This window comes from Tenrec ecaudatus, chromosome 4 (genome assembly GCF_050624435.1).
Source record: "Tenrec ecaudatus isolate mTenEca1 chromosome 4, mTenEca1.hap1, whole genome shotgun sequence".
Taxonomy (NCBI): domain Eukaryota; kingdom Metazoa; phylum Chordata; class Mammalia; order Afrosoricida; family Tenrecidae; genus Tenrec; species Tenrec ecaudatus.
The window spans coordinates 51,214,084-51,232,211 of NC_134533.1; the positions used below are offsets into that span (position 1 = coordinate 51,214,084).

At 53.8% G+C, this 18,128-nt stretch overlaps 1 protein-coding gene across 1 annotated transcript in view; it reads right to left on the minus strand.

Annotated features, from left to right (window-relative positions):
- Positions 1–17,898, minus strand: part of NAV2 (neuron navigator 2) — a 396,305-nt gene extending 378,407 nt beyond the window's left edge. The window contains exon 1 of the mRNA XM_075545975.1: positions 16,977–17,898. Within this exon, the coding sequence (XP_075402090.1) occupies positions 16,977–17,234 (258 nt within the window). The 5' untranslated portion in view covers positions 17,235–17,898. The remainder of the gene's footprint in view (positions 1–16,976) is intronic.
- Between the last annotated feature and the right edge of the window lie 230 nt (positions 17,899–18,128).

The following is an 18,128-nucleotide window of genomic DNA, read 5'->3' on the forward strand; positions in this document are numbered from 1 at the left end:
ATTGTACCTACTCCCAACCCAAGGCTGCCTGGGTCCTGCACCTGAGGCCTAGGAGCACCCCAACCTATACACACGCACACACACTGTACACTGTGCTGATTCAGTGGTGCCAGGCAGATGCGAGGTCAACCCTCACAGTCACCATCATTGACAGCGACCTTCTAGGACAGGGTAGAACTGCCTCTGTGGGCTTCCAAGAATATAACTCTTTATAAGAGTAGAAAGCCTCATCTTTATCCCATGAAGTACCTGGTGGTTTCAAACTGCTCACCTTGAGGTTAGCAGCCCAGTGTGTAGCCCTCTATACCAGTGGTTCTCAACCTTCCTAATGCTGTGACCCTTTCATACAGTTCCTCATGTTGTGGTGACCCCCCAACCATAAAATTATTTTTGTTGCTATTCATCACTGTCATTTTGCTACTGTTATGCATTGGGGGACCCCCTGTGAAAGGGTCGTTTGACTCCTAAAGGGGTCACAACCCTCAGGTTAGGAACCGCTGCTCTTTACCCAGAGCTCCTTAGGAGGTCAAACTTGGACTTTGCTGATTCCTAGCTGTGTGGTTTTAGGCCCTCCACCTCTCTTAGCCTCTCCTTCTTCATCGCTAAGATGGTGGTGCGTGGAAAAACGGACATATTCTCTAAGCAGGCAGCACGGAACCTGACACACTGCTGCCCGTGGTCTAGCTCAGGGGAACCCACGCAGGAAAACAGATGCCGCCCAGTGCCACGCCATCTCCACAAGACTGGGTACGCTCAAGTCCACTGCTGCCGTCACTGCATTCCCGTGCCACTGGCGCCGTTGGTGAGCGGTGGGCGGCTAGCCACAAGGTGTGGGTCGCCTGCCTTATCCATGCCCCAGGGCGTGGGATGCTAGGATACCAGGACCATGCCTAGAGGGCAGATGAGGGGCAGGGGCAGCCTTAGCAGCCCATCTCAGGCCATACCACTGTCCGTGGGCAGCGCTGAGGTGCAAAACCTGTGTGTGTGGCCGCGAATTTACCGGCTCTGCCGTACAGACCATTGCAGGGATTGGTGTCAGATGCAAGAGGACCGCCCTGCGTGTGCAGCACTACCTGAACAAAGGTGGGTGCCCATGACCTGCCCAGGCCGGGCTTGGCCAGACTCCACCTGCCCTGGCAAAGACCCCCGGGCCCTGTGTGCAGGGCCAGGCAGTTTGTCACAGCGGCTTCTGTGGAGAGTGCAATAGTCCAAATGGATTTACGGAGGCCTCTCAAGCAATATCGGAACATGCACACACGCACACACGCGCGCACGCGCGCACGCACGCACGCTCACGTATGTGCAAATACTCCAGTGGGGTCTGTCCTGGGACAGCCTCCCTGGTCCCAGGCAGAGGAAAATCTGGACTTGGGGTGACCAGAGGCGGTCTGGTGCTGTTAAATGAGAGGAGGCCAGAGATCTGGAGGAGAAAGCAGATACCCGCCCCCCACTGGGCTCCCTCTGCCACCATCCTCCCTCCCGCCGTGTCCTGTGGACCTTCAAGTCCTCTCCTCCACCTGTGTGACCGCGGTTTCTATGGCACCTGAGACCACGCGAACAGCTTTTACACAGCCCAGAAAGAACAAGGTTGGGAAAATACCGGTGAGTGGTGGGGGGTGGGGGTGAGGTGGGGGCGGGGTGCTCCCCGATCAGCATCAAACAACCTGGTTCAAGAGCTCAAGCAATCTGCTCAGCTCTTATCAGGGGCTCTCCCATTCCAACAGACAACCACAGCAAGATGGAACGAAATGGTCAGTGGGCAGACAGATCCGTGCAGTGCCCACCGGGCTTCTGACCAAGACCAGCGCTGCCCCTCCTCCCCGTACCCCCGGAAGCACCTGCTTCTCCTAGGAATCAAGTGGTGGCTGGAAGCTGGGCCCTGTTGAGACCATGGGGACGGCTGCCTGGCCTTTGAAGGGTTTTACAGCCATGCGGGGAAGGCCTGGGACAGCGCTGCTCCAGACCCTGACAGATGTCAGCTCCAGCAGCCCAAAGCACGTCCTGCAGACCGGGCAGCTGAGGTCCTCTAAGCCCAGGCTCCCAGGCTGTAGACTAGATTCCTTTTCCTTCTGCAGTTTCCAGGTGGGTCAGAGCCACTTGTCAGGAGGACCACGGCTTAGTCACAGTGCTCGGCCCACAGGTGGACAGGCCCTGGCAATGTCAGAGACACGGAGGCTGTGGAGTGCCTATCTATTCTGGTATTGCATTTTAGGAAACCTCTCCTAAGGGCTGCACACCTTCGTGGTCCACCTTCCACCCCTCCCCCCAATCACAGCAGGGTTATTAAAAACCATGGGGTCCTCTTGGGGGGGAGGGGGGCACTTCTCTCCGCTAGTTCTTCTGAGGAAGTTGAGGGCAGAACTGCTCTACTCATTCGTTAATTTGCCCTGAGTGAGCCCGGGTGCTGTTGAAATGCAGGGTGCTGCGAGGCCCGGCGTCTAAGGCTGGTCCACAGGGCTGAGAGCTCGGAGAGGGGCTAGAGAAGGACAGACGATGGGGGCAGAGGGAGGGATGGAGACGCTGCAGATGGAGGAGAGGCAGCACCGCTGAGAGAGCCAGCTCTGACCTCCTCACACTGCCCTGTGCATCTCAAAGCCCTGCCGAAACTTAAAAGCATACGTCTCCCCAGACGCTGCCCTTCCCCCAGCCGGAGCCACATGGGGCCTGCTCCCAGTCAGCTGGGCTCATTCACCCCTTTGCCCTAGACAGGCATCTCCAAGAGCCCCCAGTGAAGCACACTGTTGTCAGAGGGGCGCACACAGCCAGGGAGCTGTGAGCAAGGCCTTAGCAGAGGCTGGAGAACCAATGGAAGTCAGAAGGGCTCAGCCAGCACACTGGCAACGTGTTTGTCATGCAGTTGGCATTAACAAGCACTTGCTGTGTGCTGGACATGGTCCTGGAAGCAGGGGACACAGCTGTGCATGACACAGGCACAGCCCTTGCTCTCGGGGAGCTGAGGGTCCAGGAGAGGGAGACAGGAGATACTTGCCAAGAGAAAAAGGACACAGAGGGAGGTTGATTATTTTACACACCGAGGTCGGTAAAGGAAGGGAGGCTGGAGGGAGGATGCGTAGGGCTCAGTCACTAACCGAAAGGTCAGCAGTTTGGCGCTATTTGCTGCTCTGGGGAAGAAAGACCTTTCTAAGACTTAGAAACCCAACTGGGCACTTCTACATCGTCCTGTAGAGTCACAGTGAGTCAGAGTAGAGTCGGTGCCACGGACCAGTTTTGTTTTTTAGTTTTGGGTCAGAAAGGAAGCCTTGGGGTTATGTCAATTGTCTGGGGACGAAGATTCCAAGCTGAAAAACAGTGCGTGCAAAGGCCCCGAGTCTCAGCTGCCTCATTCTGCTGCTAGCAGAAGGGCCAGTGGTTAGGACACACCTGGCCGTTCTGCAGGAGTAGGGCCTGGCAATCGCGCCAGTCCAGGTGACAGCCTAGCAAACTGCAAGGGGCAGTGTTAACCTGACACACGGGAGGTGTCGAGTGAGTCCAAGCCAGCTCCACAGGGAATAAGAACCACCAGGGAGAGCAGGTCTTTGGGATCTGGCTCCATGGGCCTCGAGCTTGGAGTTGAGAGTCGGGGATGGGGGATGGAGGGGTACCTCTGGGAGGTCAGGGAAAATGAGCAGCCGGAGGGATGGAGCCACTGTCACAGCCCCAGCCCTTTCCACAACCAGACATACCTCTCCTTCCAGTTCTTTTCAGGGAGAAAGCTGCTGGTTGTTTTTAAGAAACAAAAATAATCTGTCCTGTTAAGGGAGAGATATTTTAAAACCACTGAATGGATTTTTCCTTTCCCAGTTTTTTTAAATTTTTATTTTATTGATACATATCCTCTCCTTCCAGTTCTAAAATAAGCGCCCGTCTGCCCATACTCCATTCCAAAGGCAACATGGTTCAGAATGGCGTGGGCCTGGGGAGAGCCAGGGCGAGGTCACTTGGAAGCCACCAGACCTGCAGAACGCAGTGCGGCAGCAGCCCGGCCTGGCCAGCCTCTCCCATAGTCTGCTTCCTCTGCACCCAGGTGACGAGACGCTCTTCAAAAAAGCCATGGAATGTGGCCAGAGCTGGCACCGGCAAACGACAAATTTCTGATCAAATTCCAGTTCTTTGGAATGGAAAACCAGCAACTTCCTGTTACAAAATGTACCAGAGTTCATGCCTGGTACACGGGTGTCGGCAGCGCACACACGGAGACACAGGTCTCCGTTTTGCTAAAATGATGGCGTGGCCAGCAGCGGTGCAGCCCGGTAAATATTTCCAGGGGCCAGGTCAGAATTGTTTTTGTGCGGCGCTCCAGGGAAGGAGCCGTTCCAAATGGGCAAGAGTCAGGAACGCAGGGGGACAGCAGGAGTCTCAGGGTCCCTGTGACCATTGCCAGCGGAAGGGTGGCTGCTTCCAGGACTGCCCCCTCCCCATTAGAGAGCAGTCCCTCCCTCCCTAACGAGCAGGGCCCGGGGCTATTGACAAGGCAAGTCCCCCTGTTACTTGCAGACAAGTTGGTCTGACTCATGGCCCCAAAGGGTGTCCAAGCTGTGACCTAGCAGATGGGGATTACCAGGCCTTACTTCCAACGCACCTCTAGGTGGATCTGAACCACGCCCTTCTGGTTGGTAGACTTTAGTCATTTGTGCCACGCAGGGCCTCCTTGAAGGCTAGTCTAGTTGGGTTTTACTGCCCCTCGGCTGTTTCCCCTCAAGGTGCTCCAAGTTATGTTGTACACATCTCTTCCCCACTCCCACCTGGATTTGGGCCTGGCCCTAGGTGGTAAGCTCTGGACCTATTGCTTCTGTTCCCGTGCTTTAGTTCATCTGTAAAATGAAAGAGTAGCAAAACCACAACCACTAAGGGTACTATCTTTGTGGGGACTCAATGAGACCATCCACATAACATGCTTAGCACATGGATTCCAGGCTTGTGGGACAATTGGACAGGGCTGCCTCCTGAGCCCAAGGATTGCTTTCAGGGTAATGAAAATGTTCTGGAAGGTGGTGGTTGTAGAGTAGCGTAATAGACTAAGTGCCACTGAATTTATATGCTTAAAAATAACTCATGTTATGTGACTCTTAACTCAATTAAAAAAATTTTTTTAAACTTTAGAACAGAGCTTGACACATAGGTAACAAAACCAAATGCATTGCCATCAAGTTGATGCCGACTCATAGTGATCCTACAGGACGGGGCAGAACTGCCCCTGGGGATTTCTGAGATTATAAATCTTTAGTCTTTAGTAGAGAGCCTCATCTTTTTCCCAAGGGGCTGCTGGTGGTTTTGAACTGCTGACCTATGAGCCCAGCACATAACCCACTACACCACGTAGATAAGTGCTCACTAACTGGCAGTGATCTTATTTACCCCAGGCCAGGTTTACTGATCCACATGAGCTGCTTTCATCGGGACAATGTTTCCTGGGGAAACTGAGGCCCGGCTTGTCGTTTACTGCTGCCTACCCTGTTGCAGGCACCCATGAGAACTGGGGAAGTTAGACAGCCAGACTACATAAATATGGAGAATCGCAACCTTTCTAGCTTTCAGCTTTGGGGGCAGGCAGGAGTCTAGAGGCTGGGGGGAGTGCCTGGGGGCACAGGTGATTATGTGCCAAGCCACTAACCGGAAGGCTGACATCTGGGAAGAAACATCTAGGTCTGTCACCCAAACCCAAACCTAAGTAGATCTGACTCATAAGGGCTCTTGGTCGGCTTGTTGCCTGAAGTGTCCGAAGGTCGGAGCCCTTGGTAGCCCTCAGTGAAGTTCTACTCTGAAACGCAGGGGGTCTCCTCCACTCTGAGTCCACTGAACGGTTCCTGCTTTTAGCTCTATGAGGCAGGCGGGAAGAGCATGGGCTTGAAGTGAGAGCGGCCCAATACTAGCTCAACAACAAACCACGTCTGGGGTCTCGGCCAACTTACTGAGCCTCAAGCATCAACAGGGCAGAGCAGCACAGGTGTTACGGCGATGTTGTGAGTGTTGAATGAAGCAAGCTATGCAGAGCCCGTCTGCTGGGAGGTGCTTGATGGTGGCCTATGGCCACATGCATGCCATCTGTCAATAGGTCCCTGGTTCATTGAGTCAAGTGCCAACGCTTTCTAACAGGAAGGAATTATTAAAAACAACAACAACAACAAACAAAACTCAGCAGAAGGATTATCCCAACTCTTCAAATGATTGGGCCCTTCAAGTGGAATCTCTGGTCACTGTAAGCGAGGTGAAAGGAATGCTGGGTACAGAGCCAGGGGGCCCAGGATCCAGTTTGGGCAAGTCACACTCCTCTCTAAGCCACCGTTTCCCCATCAGGTAGAGTGGGGCTACAAGAAAAGATGACTTTGACAGTCTCTACCAGCTCCGATGTCCAGGGCCTCTCTTCTTTAGAGACCCACAGTCCTAAGCTGACAATCAAAGACTCAGCATTCTACATCTAAGCTTGTTGCCATCAGGTCAGGTCCATTCTGACCCAGTGACCCTACAGGACTGAGCAGAACTGCCCCCAGTATGTCCGGGCTGTAACCTTTACTGAGGCAGGCTGGTACATCGTTCTCCCAGGGAGCAGCTGGTGGGTTTAAACGACCAACTTTGTGGTTATCAGCCAAGTGTTTAGGCACTGTGCCACCAGGTCACCTAGTGGTGTTGACTTCTCCAGTGCTTGCCTTCCTCGGCCCCGAGAGAGACAGCACCCAAGGTCATTACACCGGAAGGCATGGTATCTCTGGGACACTCGCATTCCACGCATTTGGACGTAAACATGCATCCCGCCCAGGTCTGAAAAGAATCAAAGCATGAAACAGAGACTTGCTGGCAAGCGGGGAGCAGGGTCTGGCTGGCGGAGGGCTGGGAGGAGGCTCTCCAGCTGAAAGGCATATGGGCCCCACCAGCAGTGCAGGGGTGACTTGGGGGGCAGCAGTGGGAGAAGATCATAGCAGGATGTGGGTAAAACCAAATGAGGCTTCTCCTTATAAGCATGACACGTTTGGTAACCAGCTGGGACAGGCAAGGAGGCCTGACCCACAGGAGACAGCAGGGAGGGGAAAGGCCAAGGCCAAGGCAGTCTAGTTCCATGGTCTAAAGCAGCACCTTAGCAAGGGGTCAGGCTTGCTCCAATTACTGGCCAAAGAGGGCAGTGGTTAAGACCACAGGTTTTTAAATGAGAAAGACCTGGCCTTCCAATCCTGCCACCACCACCGCCACCTCCCACCTCCCACTCCCATCCCCACCCTAAAAACAACAGAACCGAAACACTGCCGTTGAGTCAATTTCAACTCAAAGCAACCCTCTAGGGTAGGGTAGACCTGCCCCTGCTGGGAGTTACCATAAAGATAATAGTCATAGGCTTACAACGTGGTTCTCAACCTGTGGGTCGTGACTCCTGTGGGAGTCGAATGGACCCTATTCATAACAGTAACAACATTACAGTTATGAAGTAGCAGCAAAAATAATTTTATGGTTGGGGCTCACCACCACATGAGGAACTGTATTAAAGGGCCGCAGCATTAGGAAGGTAGAGAACCCCTGCTTTACAGAAAAAGAAAGCCTCATCTTTCTCCCCCAGAGCGGCTGGTGGTTTTCATCTGCCAACCTTGGGGTTAGGAGCTCAACGTGTAACCCCAATGCCACCAGGGCTCCTGCTCCAGTTTGTACTCAGGGTGAACTTTAATAAGTCCCTTCACCTCTCTCAGGCTACTGTCCTCCCTGAATGCTCGTTTTCTCGCCTCTGATAAAGCGAGATCAATAATATCGCTTAGGAAGTCAGGGTGAGTGAGGGATAAAGGAGACAATTTACGTCAATGGCACAGAGATGGTTGCCGGGAGTCACTCTTCCTAGAAACCTTGTCCTAGCTTTTGAGAAAAAAGAAAAGCCAACCATGCCATTGGCAACCAGCTGATTCTGACCCACGGGGACCCCGAGTGTATCAGACTAGAACTCTGCTCCACAGCACTCTCAAAGGCTCACTTGCTGGAAGCCCACTGCCAGACTACCCCCACCTACACACACACACACACACACACACACACACACACACACACACACACACTTTTTGTCCTTCAAGTGGTCTTGAACCTCTAGCCCTTTGGTTAGCAGCCAACTGTGTTAATGGCTTGTCCTGCCCGACGCTTTTCTAAACTCTCTTCTTTTCCTGACCAATAAACCTTCCCACCCAAGCTCACGGTGCTCTCTCCTGCCAATGGTCTCGACTGCCTGTCTCACACCCTGACAGACACTCTGCCATCAGAGCAACCAAACAGCTTCAACAGGGCCCACCATTTTCTGTAAAGGCTAGGTAGGCCTCCTTCCTCTACCCTGTCAGTTCAAGTGACCATCTTTACAATCAGGTGTGTGGGTAGCTGTTTGGCATTGCCCTCTGTCAGTATTCAGGTTGCCCACTCTGCCTTCCTACTCTTGGTCACCAAGCATCATGTGATCTTCTCACCACTTCACAATCCCCGTGGGAGCTCTCCAGGATCTGTGTGGTGTAGCCACAGCTTCATGCAGAAAGGTGGCCTCCGATAGCTATGTTCTTCACTCTTGGTTCTCAATCGCTTTGCTTGTTTTCCATCTACCCGTCTTTCCTTTGGCAAATATTGACTGAGCACCTATAACAGGAATGGGCTGCAGCAAGGGGCTCCAACATAAGGATTGTGATGCTGGCACAGGACCGGGCATTGCCTCACGCGTTTGTGCACAGGGTCATTGTGGGTCAGAACCGATTCAATGGCACTTCACAAAAACAACACCCTACGTCCTACGCCATATAGATCCTGTGCTGGGTACCAGCAGGGATCCAGACAGACACATCGCTACGCTCCTCCTGGCAGTCCTGGCCCAGGCTGTGGGACCACAGAGCAGGCTGTGTGAGCACCTGGGAGAAACACTGCTCTTGACCCAGGTGGTGATGGAAGACCCGAATGAGTGAGGACAGGGTGAGAGGATGAAGAGCCAACAAAGGAGACTTCGCTGAAGAGCAGGAACAGGACGAGGTTGAAGGCAGAGAGCGTGAGTTTGCTCCTCCTCACCCTCATCCTTTTCAGTACCTGGAGCAGCAGGACTCAGCCAGTGGTTTCTTTATTTTGAAAAATCATTTTAATTTCTTTATTTTGAAAAATCCTTTTACATTTGCCAACTTGGGAACATATTAGAGTCTTATGAGAGATTATGAAATCACACTAGGTCTTGTGATTTCCATGAAATGCCAGCAACTTCTCATGAGAGAACAGGAATTAAGCCAAGACTCTCACAACTGCACCTGAAGAGAGAATGAGAGCCCATCTCCTACACCCAGTGGGCCAATGTGGCCAGGCTAGTGGGAGCAAGTTGGCCACAGACAGACAGACAGACAGACAGACATTGGGTTTTCACTTACGTTCTCCTGGCTACAGCAGAGATGTCAAGGGGACTGATAAGAGGCTCCTCAGCCAGGCTCTGCTACACTCTCCAACTTTTGACTTTGAAAAATGTCAAGCCTACAGGAAAGGTGAAAGACTACCGGTGAGCCCTTCACCCAGATTCACCAGTTGTGAACTCTTACGGCATCTGTTCTCCTCTCCCTATAGGCACCAACGTTGCTGTGGTCCATTCTACAGAGTAGCACTGCCCCATTGGGTATCCATGGATGCCATCTTTACGGGCACAAATGACCATATTTTGCTTTCACGAAGTAGCTGGCAGGTTCAGATCAACATGCGCTTTAGCCACTCTCCCACCAGGGCACCCTCTCCCTAGATATCTTGTTTCACCTCCCACCGCCCCCCACAACCATTTAAAAATGAGATGCTGACATCATGACACTTCACCAGTCAACATTTCAGCATGTATCCCCCAGAAAAAGACCTTAGCACCTATGCCTAATGCCATTAACATGGGTAGGACTATAGGAAACCAAATGCGCCGGCTTTGAGGTGTCTCTGGCTCATGGAGTCAGTCTAGGACAGGGTAGAAATACCCCTATTGGGTTTCCAAGGCTGTGGATCTTTACTGAAGTAGACAGCCTCATTTTTCTCCTGTGCAGCGGCTGGTAGCTTCGAACCACCGATCTCTAAGTTAGCAGCTAACTGCTTTCACCGCTGTGCCACCAGGGCTCCTAAGGGAATGGTTCTCTCTATGGCATTTACTTTCAAATTCCTCTAATTGGCTTCAGAAGTAGACAATTGGGATTTTCTGGCTTTTGTGGTTGAGGCCATCGAAGATCTAGCCAAGGATTGTGCCGTGTGTCTGGCTGGGGTGTCTCTCGGCTATCCTTTTTAAAGCAGTTCCCCACCTGCCTCCACGCTGCTAGGTTTTTGCTTTTCTTTCACGATGTGGACAACTTAAAAGATCTCAGATTTCTTGTCTTAAAAAAATGATCCCAAACCTAAAATTATCTGCTTCCCCATGCCAATAAACAATCATGAACCAAATCCCCCCCGCCCCCATCTGTTCTGAGCCAGCGCTGTCAGTTATGATCAGTGATAACACAGTGTGGGCAAAAGCAGTTATTGCTTTGTGGCCTTAGAGGGCTTGGACTGTTACGCCTCCCAGGGAGGTTTAATGGTTATTATTAAGCAAGTAATATGTGTTTAATACTGAAAGAATATGATGTTTCCAAACCAGAGAGAAGGCCAAAGAGGCACATATACCAATCCAAAGGCATTAACGATGCCTTCTCAGATTTTCTTTCTTTTTTTCTGAAGGGATTGCTATTTAAGAACCTTGCATTTGGAGAATTTGGGTTCTCATTCTAGGTCCACCGCTTACCAGCTTCACTACTTGGCAAAGTGGCTTCGACTCTCTCACCTTGGTTTTCTCACAGAGTACATAGGCTGAGCCAGTCTTAGCCCAGGGCCTTGCTCCAAGTACTGCGCCTACCCATCTTTACCACCACTCTTCCCAGGGGAGAAGGCAGGCATTCTTCCACTCCTCCCAGAGGAGAAGGCAGGCATGTGACAGAGGAGGCAAACGAAGCTTAGAAAGACAACAGGGTTGATTGAAAAACACGCAGCAAAGTGTCCAATGAAGTTGCTGACTCTGAGGGCTGTTATCTCTAATTCCCTTCAGGAAGTACCATCTACTTCATAGGAATGGAGTGAGGATTAAATATAATGAGACAGGAAGGGTCAGGCCAGTGCAGACCTGCGCTCAATCAGTGTTGGTTCATTATTGTAATTAGTTTTATCACACCTTGCTGTCATATGTAACAAATTTTTTCCTAAGGTCCCAAACCCTTGGAGATGGTTTCACTGTCTTGATCTAATCCCATCTCTACTCTATTGTCTCCCCTCCTACCTAGATGGGGGAAGCAGAGGAAGCCCAAAGCTGCTGATGGTTTTAGGTTTCAACTTCCCAGGACAGTATCCCGGGGCTGCAGGATCATTGTATTGTCTGCAAAATACAAGAGAGGACTGTTTTCCTTGGGAAAGGGAGCACCAAGTTGTGAGTCATTCTTTCGGTTCTGTGTGGGTGACTTGGGATTCCTGCAAAAAGCTGTGTCCCTCAGTATTGTCCGGTGTGAACTAAAACACAAAGGCCTGACTGAGTTTTGTTCCCTTTTGGCCCAAGACATTCTAGGAACACACAGTCCATCCCTTGAACACTGTGACCAAGAGACAAAGTCACCATTGACGTGGGTCCTGTGGCTCAGAAACACCACCGGGCAGCTGGCCATGCCTTGGGGCACCTTTGGCCAAACTGATCACAAGGCTGAGCGTCCATCTTCCATCCCCACCATGCTAGGCCGCAGGGAGGCGAGATTTCCCCAGCCTTTAGAACCACAGGGTCCATTGTTGATCATGTCGGGTGCCATCAACCGTACACCCCACCCCCACCCCCCACCCCCTGCCCTACAATCTTGACAGAAGCACAGCACCTTCCTTCACAGAGCCCCTGGGTGGTCCAACTGCCTACCTTTCGGACAGCCAGTGGCCAAGTTTTTAACCCTCATTTTGCCAGCGGGGCCCCTTTATGGATCCATTCAAAGGGCCCAAACAATGGGAATGAGTCCCTTCTCAGTCCTGTTCTGGCTGACACCATCAGATCGGCTAGCTCTACTCAAACCCCTCCACAGAGCTGGCTCCGGGCAGATGCCCCTCCCTGCTGCCGAGGCTGAGCAGACCTTGTAAGGCTTTCTGACCCGAATGGCTTGACTTTTTCAGACTGGCTTCAGACATGTCATCAACACCGGATTTAAAGGCATCTCCCTCAAGGGCCCATCCTTCGTGTCTTCTAGGACAGAAAGTGTGACAAGGTGATCTGGTGCTCCGGTCTTGGTCACCGAGGAGGACAAGTGCAAGAACTGGGCAGCAAGCTTAGCTATTCAGAAAGCCAGAAATTGGGCCATCAGCAGCCCCAGCCTTATCTTTGATGTGTGTGCTCACAGTCCCCACAGAGCTGTTTCCTGTGTCCACATTTGTCTGTGTGCGTACACACAGGTATAGACACATAGCCAGGAGAGATGTGTTTCTGTGCACACACGTACACACGCACATGCAATGATCCCCTGCAACGAGCCGCTAGTACCACCTTGAACGGGTCTCAGGATTTGGCCCATGGAATAAACAATGACACGTGAACTGTAAACACTCTTGCATGTTGGCAGATGAGCACGCTGCACCCCCTCCCTCCAAGAACGGAGAGCGAGAAGAAAGGGGGATAACGCAACAGTAGAAAAACGCACTAATCAAACCCGTAATCAACTTTGATGATGGAGCATGTGTTCTAATCAAAACACACTGGGGCGATGGGGCAACAGGTCGGCAGTATGGGGCTGTGCTTTCTTCCTGGGGGCGAGGAGGGATTGTTCTTGCTGTCTTTGAAACAGCTCACAGGCCCACAGAGGATTTCAATCACTTCCAATTACTTTTCTGAGTTGCCGGTTGAGCACCAGCCCCCGAAAGCAGGAAACGGCCAAGTATTATATTGCCCCCGCCCCCTCCTGGAACTGTTTCTTTGAAATGGGCTATCGCTTCCCCTCAAATAGCTCACAGTCCTTCCTTATCTTCAGGTCGGCTGGACAGGATTTCTGAGCTAAAGCAGAGCCTGCCTATTAAACAAATCCTTGCACATGGTCATAATTTATACGACAAACTAACAGAGCCGACTCTATAAACGTTCACTTTGTGGGGGAAGGCTCAAGTATCCCCAGGTCCAGGGAGGGAGCCAGGAGTGACGTGTCCAGATGGTGCTGAGGGATAAGCGTTGGACTGCTCTCCACAGGTGGGCGGTTCAAACCCAGCGGCTGCAAAAAATCGTACCATCTCAGAGACATCCTAGGGGGTCACCGTGAGTCAGAACCCACCAGGCTGCAGTGGGTTTGGATTTGGGGTAGGCACTGCTGCTGCAGAGCACAGTTTTCCCCACTGGGGGGCGAGACTTAGCTGTGGGTCTGTGGAAAGATACAGGTTAAGGGTCCTGGAGGGCGGAAGTGTGTGTGTGTGAGTGTGTGTCAAAAGTGGGGCTGTGCCTAACAGCTACCATTTGATGAGTTAGGTCATTTTACACCTTATGGAGCTGGGCAGCAGACCTGGGGCTGAAGGGGTTGCTACTTGCTACAGAGGGTTAGATTTGGCACTGTACCAGGCATGAGAACCACCTGCTTTGTCGTATAACTACCATGTTGAGTATGTCCAACATAAGCTAATAATAATAATCACAGTTGTTTCCCAAGGTCTGGTTGTGAATCAAGTCCTTGATGGATACCATCTCCCCAGCGCCTCACCACCGCCTGCTTCTTAGTTACTCATACCCACCCGGAAGCCAGCATGCAAAGCCTTTGTTCTTTCCTCCCCACATCCTTTCCATCAGAAGGGCACCAGCTCTCCCCCGGCCACCCCATGTGTGGTATGGCAGCTGTATAACAGAGTCCCTAACCCCTCTTTGCCTCAGTGTCCTTACGCATCAAATAGGGATAGCACTTAACTCATTTATTAAACAAGCCACTTCATCAAAATCTGAAGTGCAATCGTGGACCCTAATAAGTGCTATTATTAATGCCTTTATTATTGTTGGTGGTGGTGGCATAGTGGTTAAGCAGTGGGCTGCTAACTGCAAGGTCATCAGTTTGAAACCACCAGCTGCTCTGAGGAAGAAAGACAGGGCTTTCTACTTCCATAAAGAGTTGCAGTCTGGGAAACTCACAGAGGCAGCTCTACCCTGCCCTTTAGGGTCACAATGAGTCAGCACTGATTCAAAGGCAGTGAGTTTGGTTTTCTGGGTTGATAGTCATCGAAGATGGATGTGGCATGCCTTCTCTCAGGGGTTGTTGGCATAGCAGCCACTCCACAAGCAGTCTCGCCTTCTCTCGTCTTCCCAGCACCTGGTGCTCTGGAAATCCTTGTGGACTAATCGACACTTCGCCAAGTGGAAAGAGCAGTCCGTGTGTTCTCTTGATTCAAACCTCTTAGATCTAGATTTATATGCCCTAGCTCTTGGGTTAGCAAGCACTTGTCACCACCCACCCACTGCTAGGTGATCCTATGTGATAGCGTAGAATGGCTCCATAGGGTTGTCAAGACTGAAGGTCTTATGGGAGCAGACCGCTCGGTGGGTTTGAGTTGCCAACCCTGCGGTAAGTAGGTAACCTGCTGCTTAATCCCCTGCGTTACCAGGGCCCCTCTGGGTTAGCATCGTACATCATTCATCTGCTTGTTTCTCATTTGCCAGAACACATCCACAGATATTGTTGTTCACAGTCCTCACAATCCTTGTGGTTGCTTATGCCCATTTTCACAGAGGCCCATAGAGGTGAATGGGTATAGACAAGACACCATCAGTCCGCACTTGACTTTAAAGTGCTATTAGCCACTGTACAACCAACCACCTGCCCAAAGTCCACCACAGAAAACCAAAGAGGGAGGCCCATTTGCCAGTTAACTCATTGCTTCTCGAATATCCTCCACTGGCAGGGACCTGCTTTGGGGCCAGGCATTGCTGAGGTTTCAAGGCAGACACCTGCTCTCCTTCCATAATGGGGAAGCTTTCCAGAAGACTGGGTGGTCACCATGTAGGTCAGAGGGGACGCTGCCAAAGAAGGCAAGACCTCTTTTGTCAGAGAGTCAGTGTGCTACTAGGCTGGGAAAGTGTAAGGGTCAACCCTTGCCCCTTCTCAATGGGAAGAGCCTGGTGAGGAGAAGACATGCCAGGTCACTGAGAAGTGGCCAGCTCGCCCAGCAGCCCATTCTAGACCCTCCCTCTTATCAGTGCCCTAAGACCCACTGAAGGCAAAAGACAGAGACCCAGGAGAATGCTGGGCCAAAGGCGAAGGAGCGTGCCAGCCCCTGGAGGGGAGGGGAGTGGGGGAGACAGTGAGAATCACAGTTCTGCCTCTCTGCCCTGTTTGTCATCTGAGAACGTTTGTCTGACAAAGGTCAGATGGGCAAAGGGTAGGACAGTTGTTGGGATGTGAACAATCCCGGTCTCTACTTTCCCTCTCATTCCTGGGATGCTCCTCATCACCTCGAGGGTGTGTGTCATATCCTGAGTCACCATCCCCTGCACCACCCACCACAGTGCAGATGCCCCGCCTCCAAGGATGCAGGGGAAAGCCCCCAGCAGCAGTGTACCCCAGGGCTCATGCCTGTCTCAGAACCCACTGGGCAAGTCCTGTGGCTTACAGAAGTGAGTCAAGCCCAGATCCTCCTGACACAGGCCTGGGAGCACTGGAGGGAAGCTTGCCTTCCTCCCACACGCCATCACTCAAAGCTGTCAGCTTCCAAAAATGTTCAGCAAGTGCAGCAGCAAAGGGCTTGCTTATCAGCCTGGTGTGGGAGCTTAATCTGCTTCGAGGGCCTTCTCCACCCCCAGTTCCAGAAGTCTGCTTACAATTAGCCTCCAGCTCCAGTGCCTCCACCAGCTAGGAATGTGTTGCGCTCCAGCCTCTGATCAGAGAAAGCTCACAGAGAAGGTGGAGACAGTGTCGGTGGAGAAAGGCACGTCAAGAAGGTCAGCGAGTCTGTTACCAGGACACTGTGACACCAGCCCCAAACCTCCCCCACCACCCTTCACCTCTCCGCCAACCCCACCTCCCTCCGTTCTGCCTGCCTCTCCTGACCGGGGACAGTCACATCCGTCGGATCTGCCTGTCCCCAAAAGTCCCTGTTGACTGACTGCCAAGAAAACACAACATGCCCTGGCTCCCTCCTACCAGAGCAGGGAGAAAAAGCAGCGGGAGGGCAGCAGGCCAAGAGAACAGGATTGGCCCTCGCTGATTTCCTTAAAAGAGACTGCCTGGCCCGAGCCTGTCGCCCAGCCCGAATTGGGTGGTGCGGGCTGTCTGGTAAGGTGGGAGTCACCGTCTCCTTTCAACCAGCCCCTCCACCTCCCCCCGCTGCCCCGCCCCCGGCCCGCGGCCACCCTTAGCTACCAGTACCAGGATCTACCACCCAGGAAGGAGGGGCTTAGCTGCTTCAGAATGGCGGCCACCCCCACTGCCACTGCCACTGCCAGCCAAGACGCTAGGAGTCTTCAGCTCCCTAGCTGGTGTGCCTAAAATCCTGGCTGGTGTGCCTAAAATCCTGGCCCCAGGGACCTGCAGGGGCAAACGACCTTCAGGCCAAGTGGAGCAGGTTCCCCCAGACCCTACTTTCCTGAGCCTTGCAGCCAGGTTGGGGGTGGGGTGGGGGATGTCGAGCCCAAGGGTTTGAAAAGCACTCAGATCATTCCTCGGCAGGGACGGAACCTCTGCGGAACAGACAGACAGAATGGCAGGCACACTGCCTGCCTGGAGCCTAGCCGGCGAACACGCAGGGCCGTGGGCACACACATGCTTCTGAGAGGAGGCTGGCGGTGCCCACCTGCAGGAAGCCGCTAGCGTGACCGCTTCGCGACTCAACGACGCAGGGGCAAACCTGCGCATCAGTGCCACACCCACCAGCTGGCCCAGTCTCCCCACGCATCCCCAAACCGCTGGTCCAAGGGGCCCGGTTTCCTCCACACTCACAGGGTGGTCATTTTACCCACCTAGCTGACACATACACGCACCCTCCCGGATCAGCGCCCTGCACTCAACGTCTCTTACCTGGGTGTCGAACCCGTTCTCCACGGAGCCGCTCTTCCGCAGCGGGAGCCCCTCCCCCGCCAGCTCCTGCAGCCCCTGCGATTTCAGGGGGATCTGGCTAGGGTGGGAGGTCTTGCTCACCTCCACCTTGCTCCCCAACTTGAGGTAGCAGGGCTGGGGGCCGGCCCGGGCAGGGGGCACGTGCAGGATGGGCGCGGCGCTGTGCACCGGTTTGGGCAGTCCCGATTTCATTTTGGAGGCGACCAGGATGGCCGGCATCTTCTCCCCGGGCTTCGGCTTTCCCAGCACGTCCCTTGCAGCGGCGGCGGCGGCGACCGCTAAAGGCAGCGCGGGCAAGGAGAGCAGGCGCCGGGCCTCGGCCCACAAGGCGCCCACTGGCAGCGACGGAATAAAAAAGTCCCGGGGCCGGGCACTCGGTGGGAGCGGGTGGGAGAGCCTTCGGGGAGCCGGGGTGAGGGCACGGGGCCGGAGACTGTGCTCAGCCGAGCCCACCTGGACGGATGCTGCCCCCGGTCGCACGCCCCTCCCAGGCAGGCCGCTTAAGAGCTCTCGGCGCCCGGGTGCTGCGGCCTCTTGCAATTTTCCTCTTGGGAAACCGCGGCTCGAACGCCCATATTATCCTGTCACCGCATCTCCGGAGTGAGTCGGTCCCCAAGGAAGGGGGCGAGCCGCAGGGACGCACGCCTGGGCGATGTGAGTAAGCAAGGCAGCGAGCGCAGCGCGGGCCGAGGTGGGAGGGAAGGAGCGAGCAGCGAAGGAAGGAGAGGGAGGGCGCACCGAGTCCAAGACGCCTCCACCGAAAGGTAGCTGCCGCCCAGCTCCCGAGCACCGCAGTGTCACCCGCGACGCAGAGGCGCGGCGAGAGCCCCGGAAAGGTCTCTCCCGGCGTGACAGTCAGTCACCGCTGTCCAGAAGCACCCCGGACGGGTCGCACCTTGGCACCTGCGGCTCTGCACATGCTCCGTGCGCCGTAGCGCAGCAAGGCCGTGGCGGTGGGGCGCGGGCACTGGGACGCGCGGCCGGCGGGCCGGGCAAAGCTGCGGCTGCGCTCGCGAGCGGCAGCCGCGCTCCCCGGGAAGGCTGCGCTGGCTGCGGGGCTCCGCGCAGGGGAGGACAGGCTGCGGCCGGCGCGGCTGCGGCGCGCGCTGACAG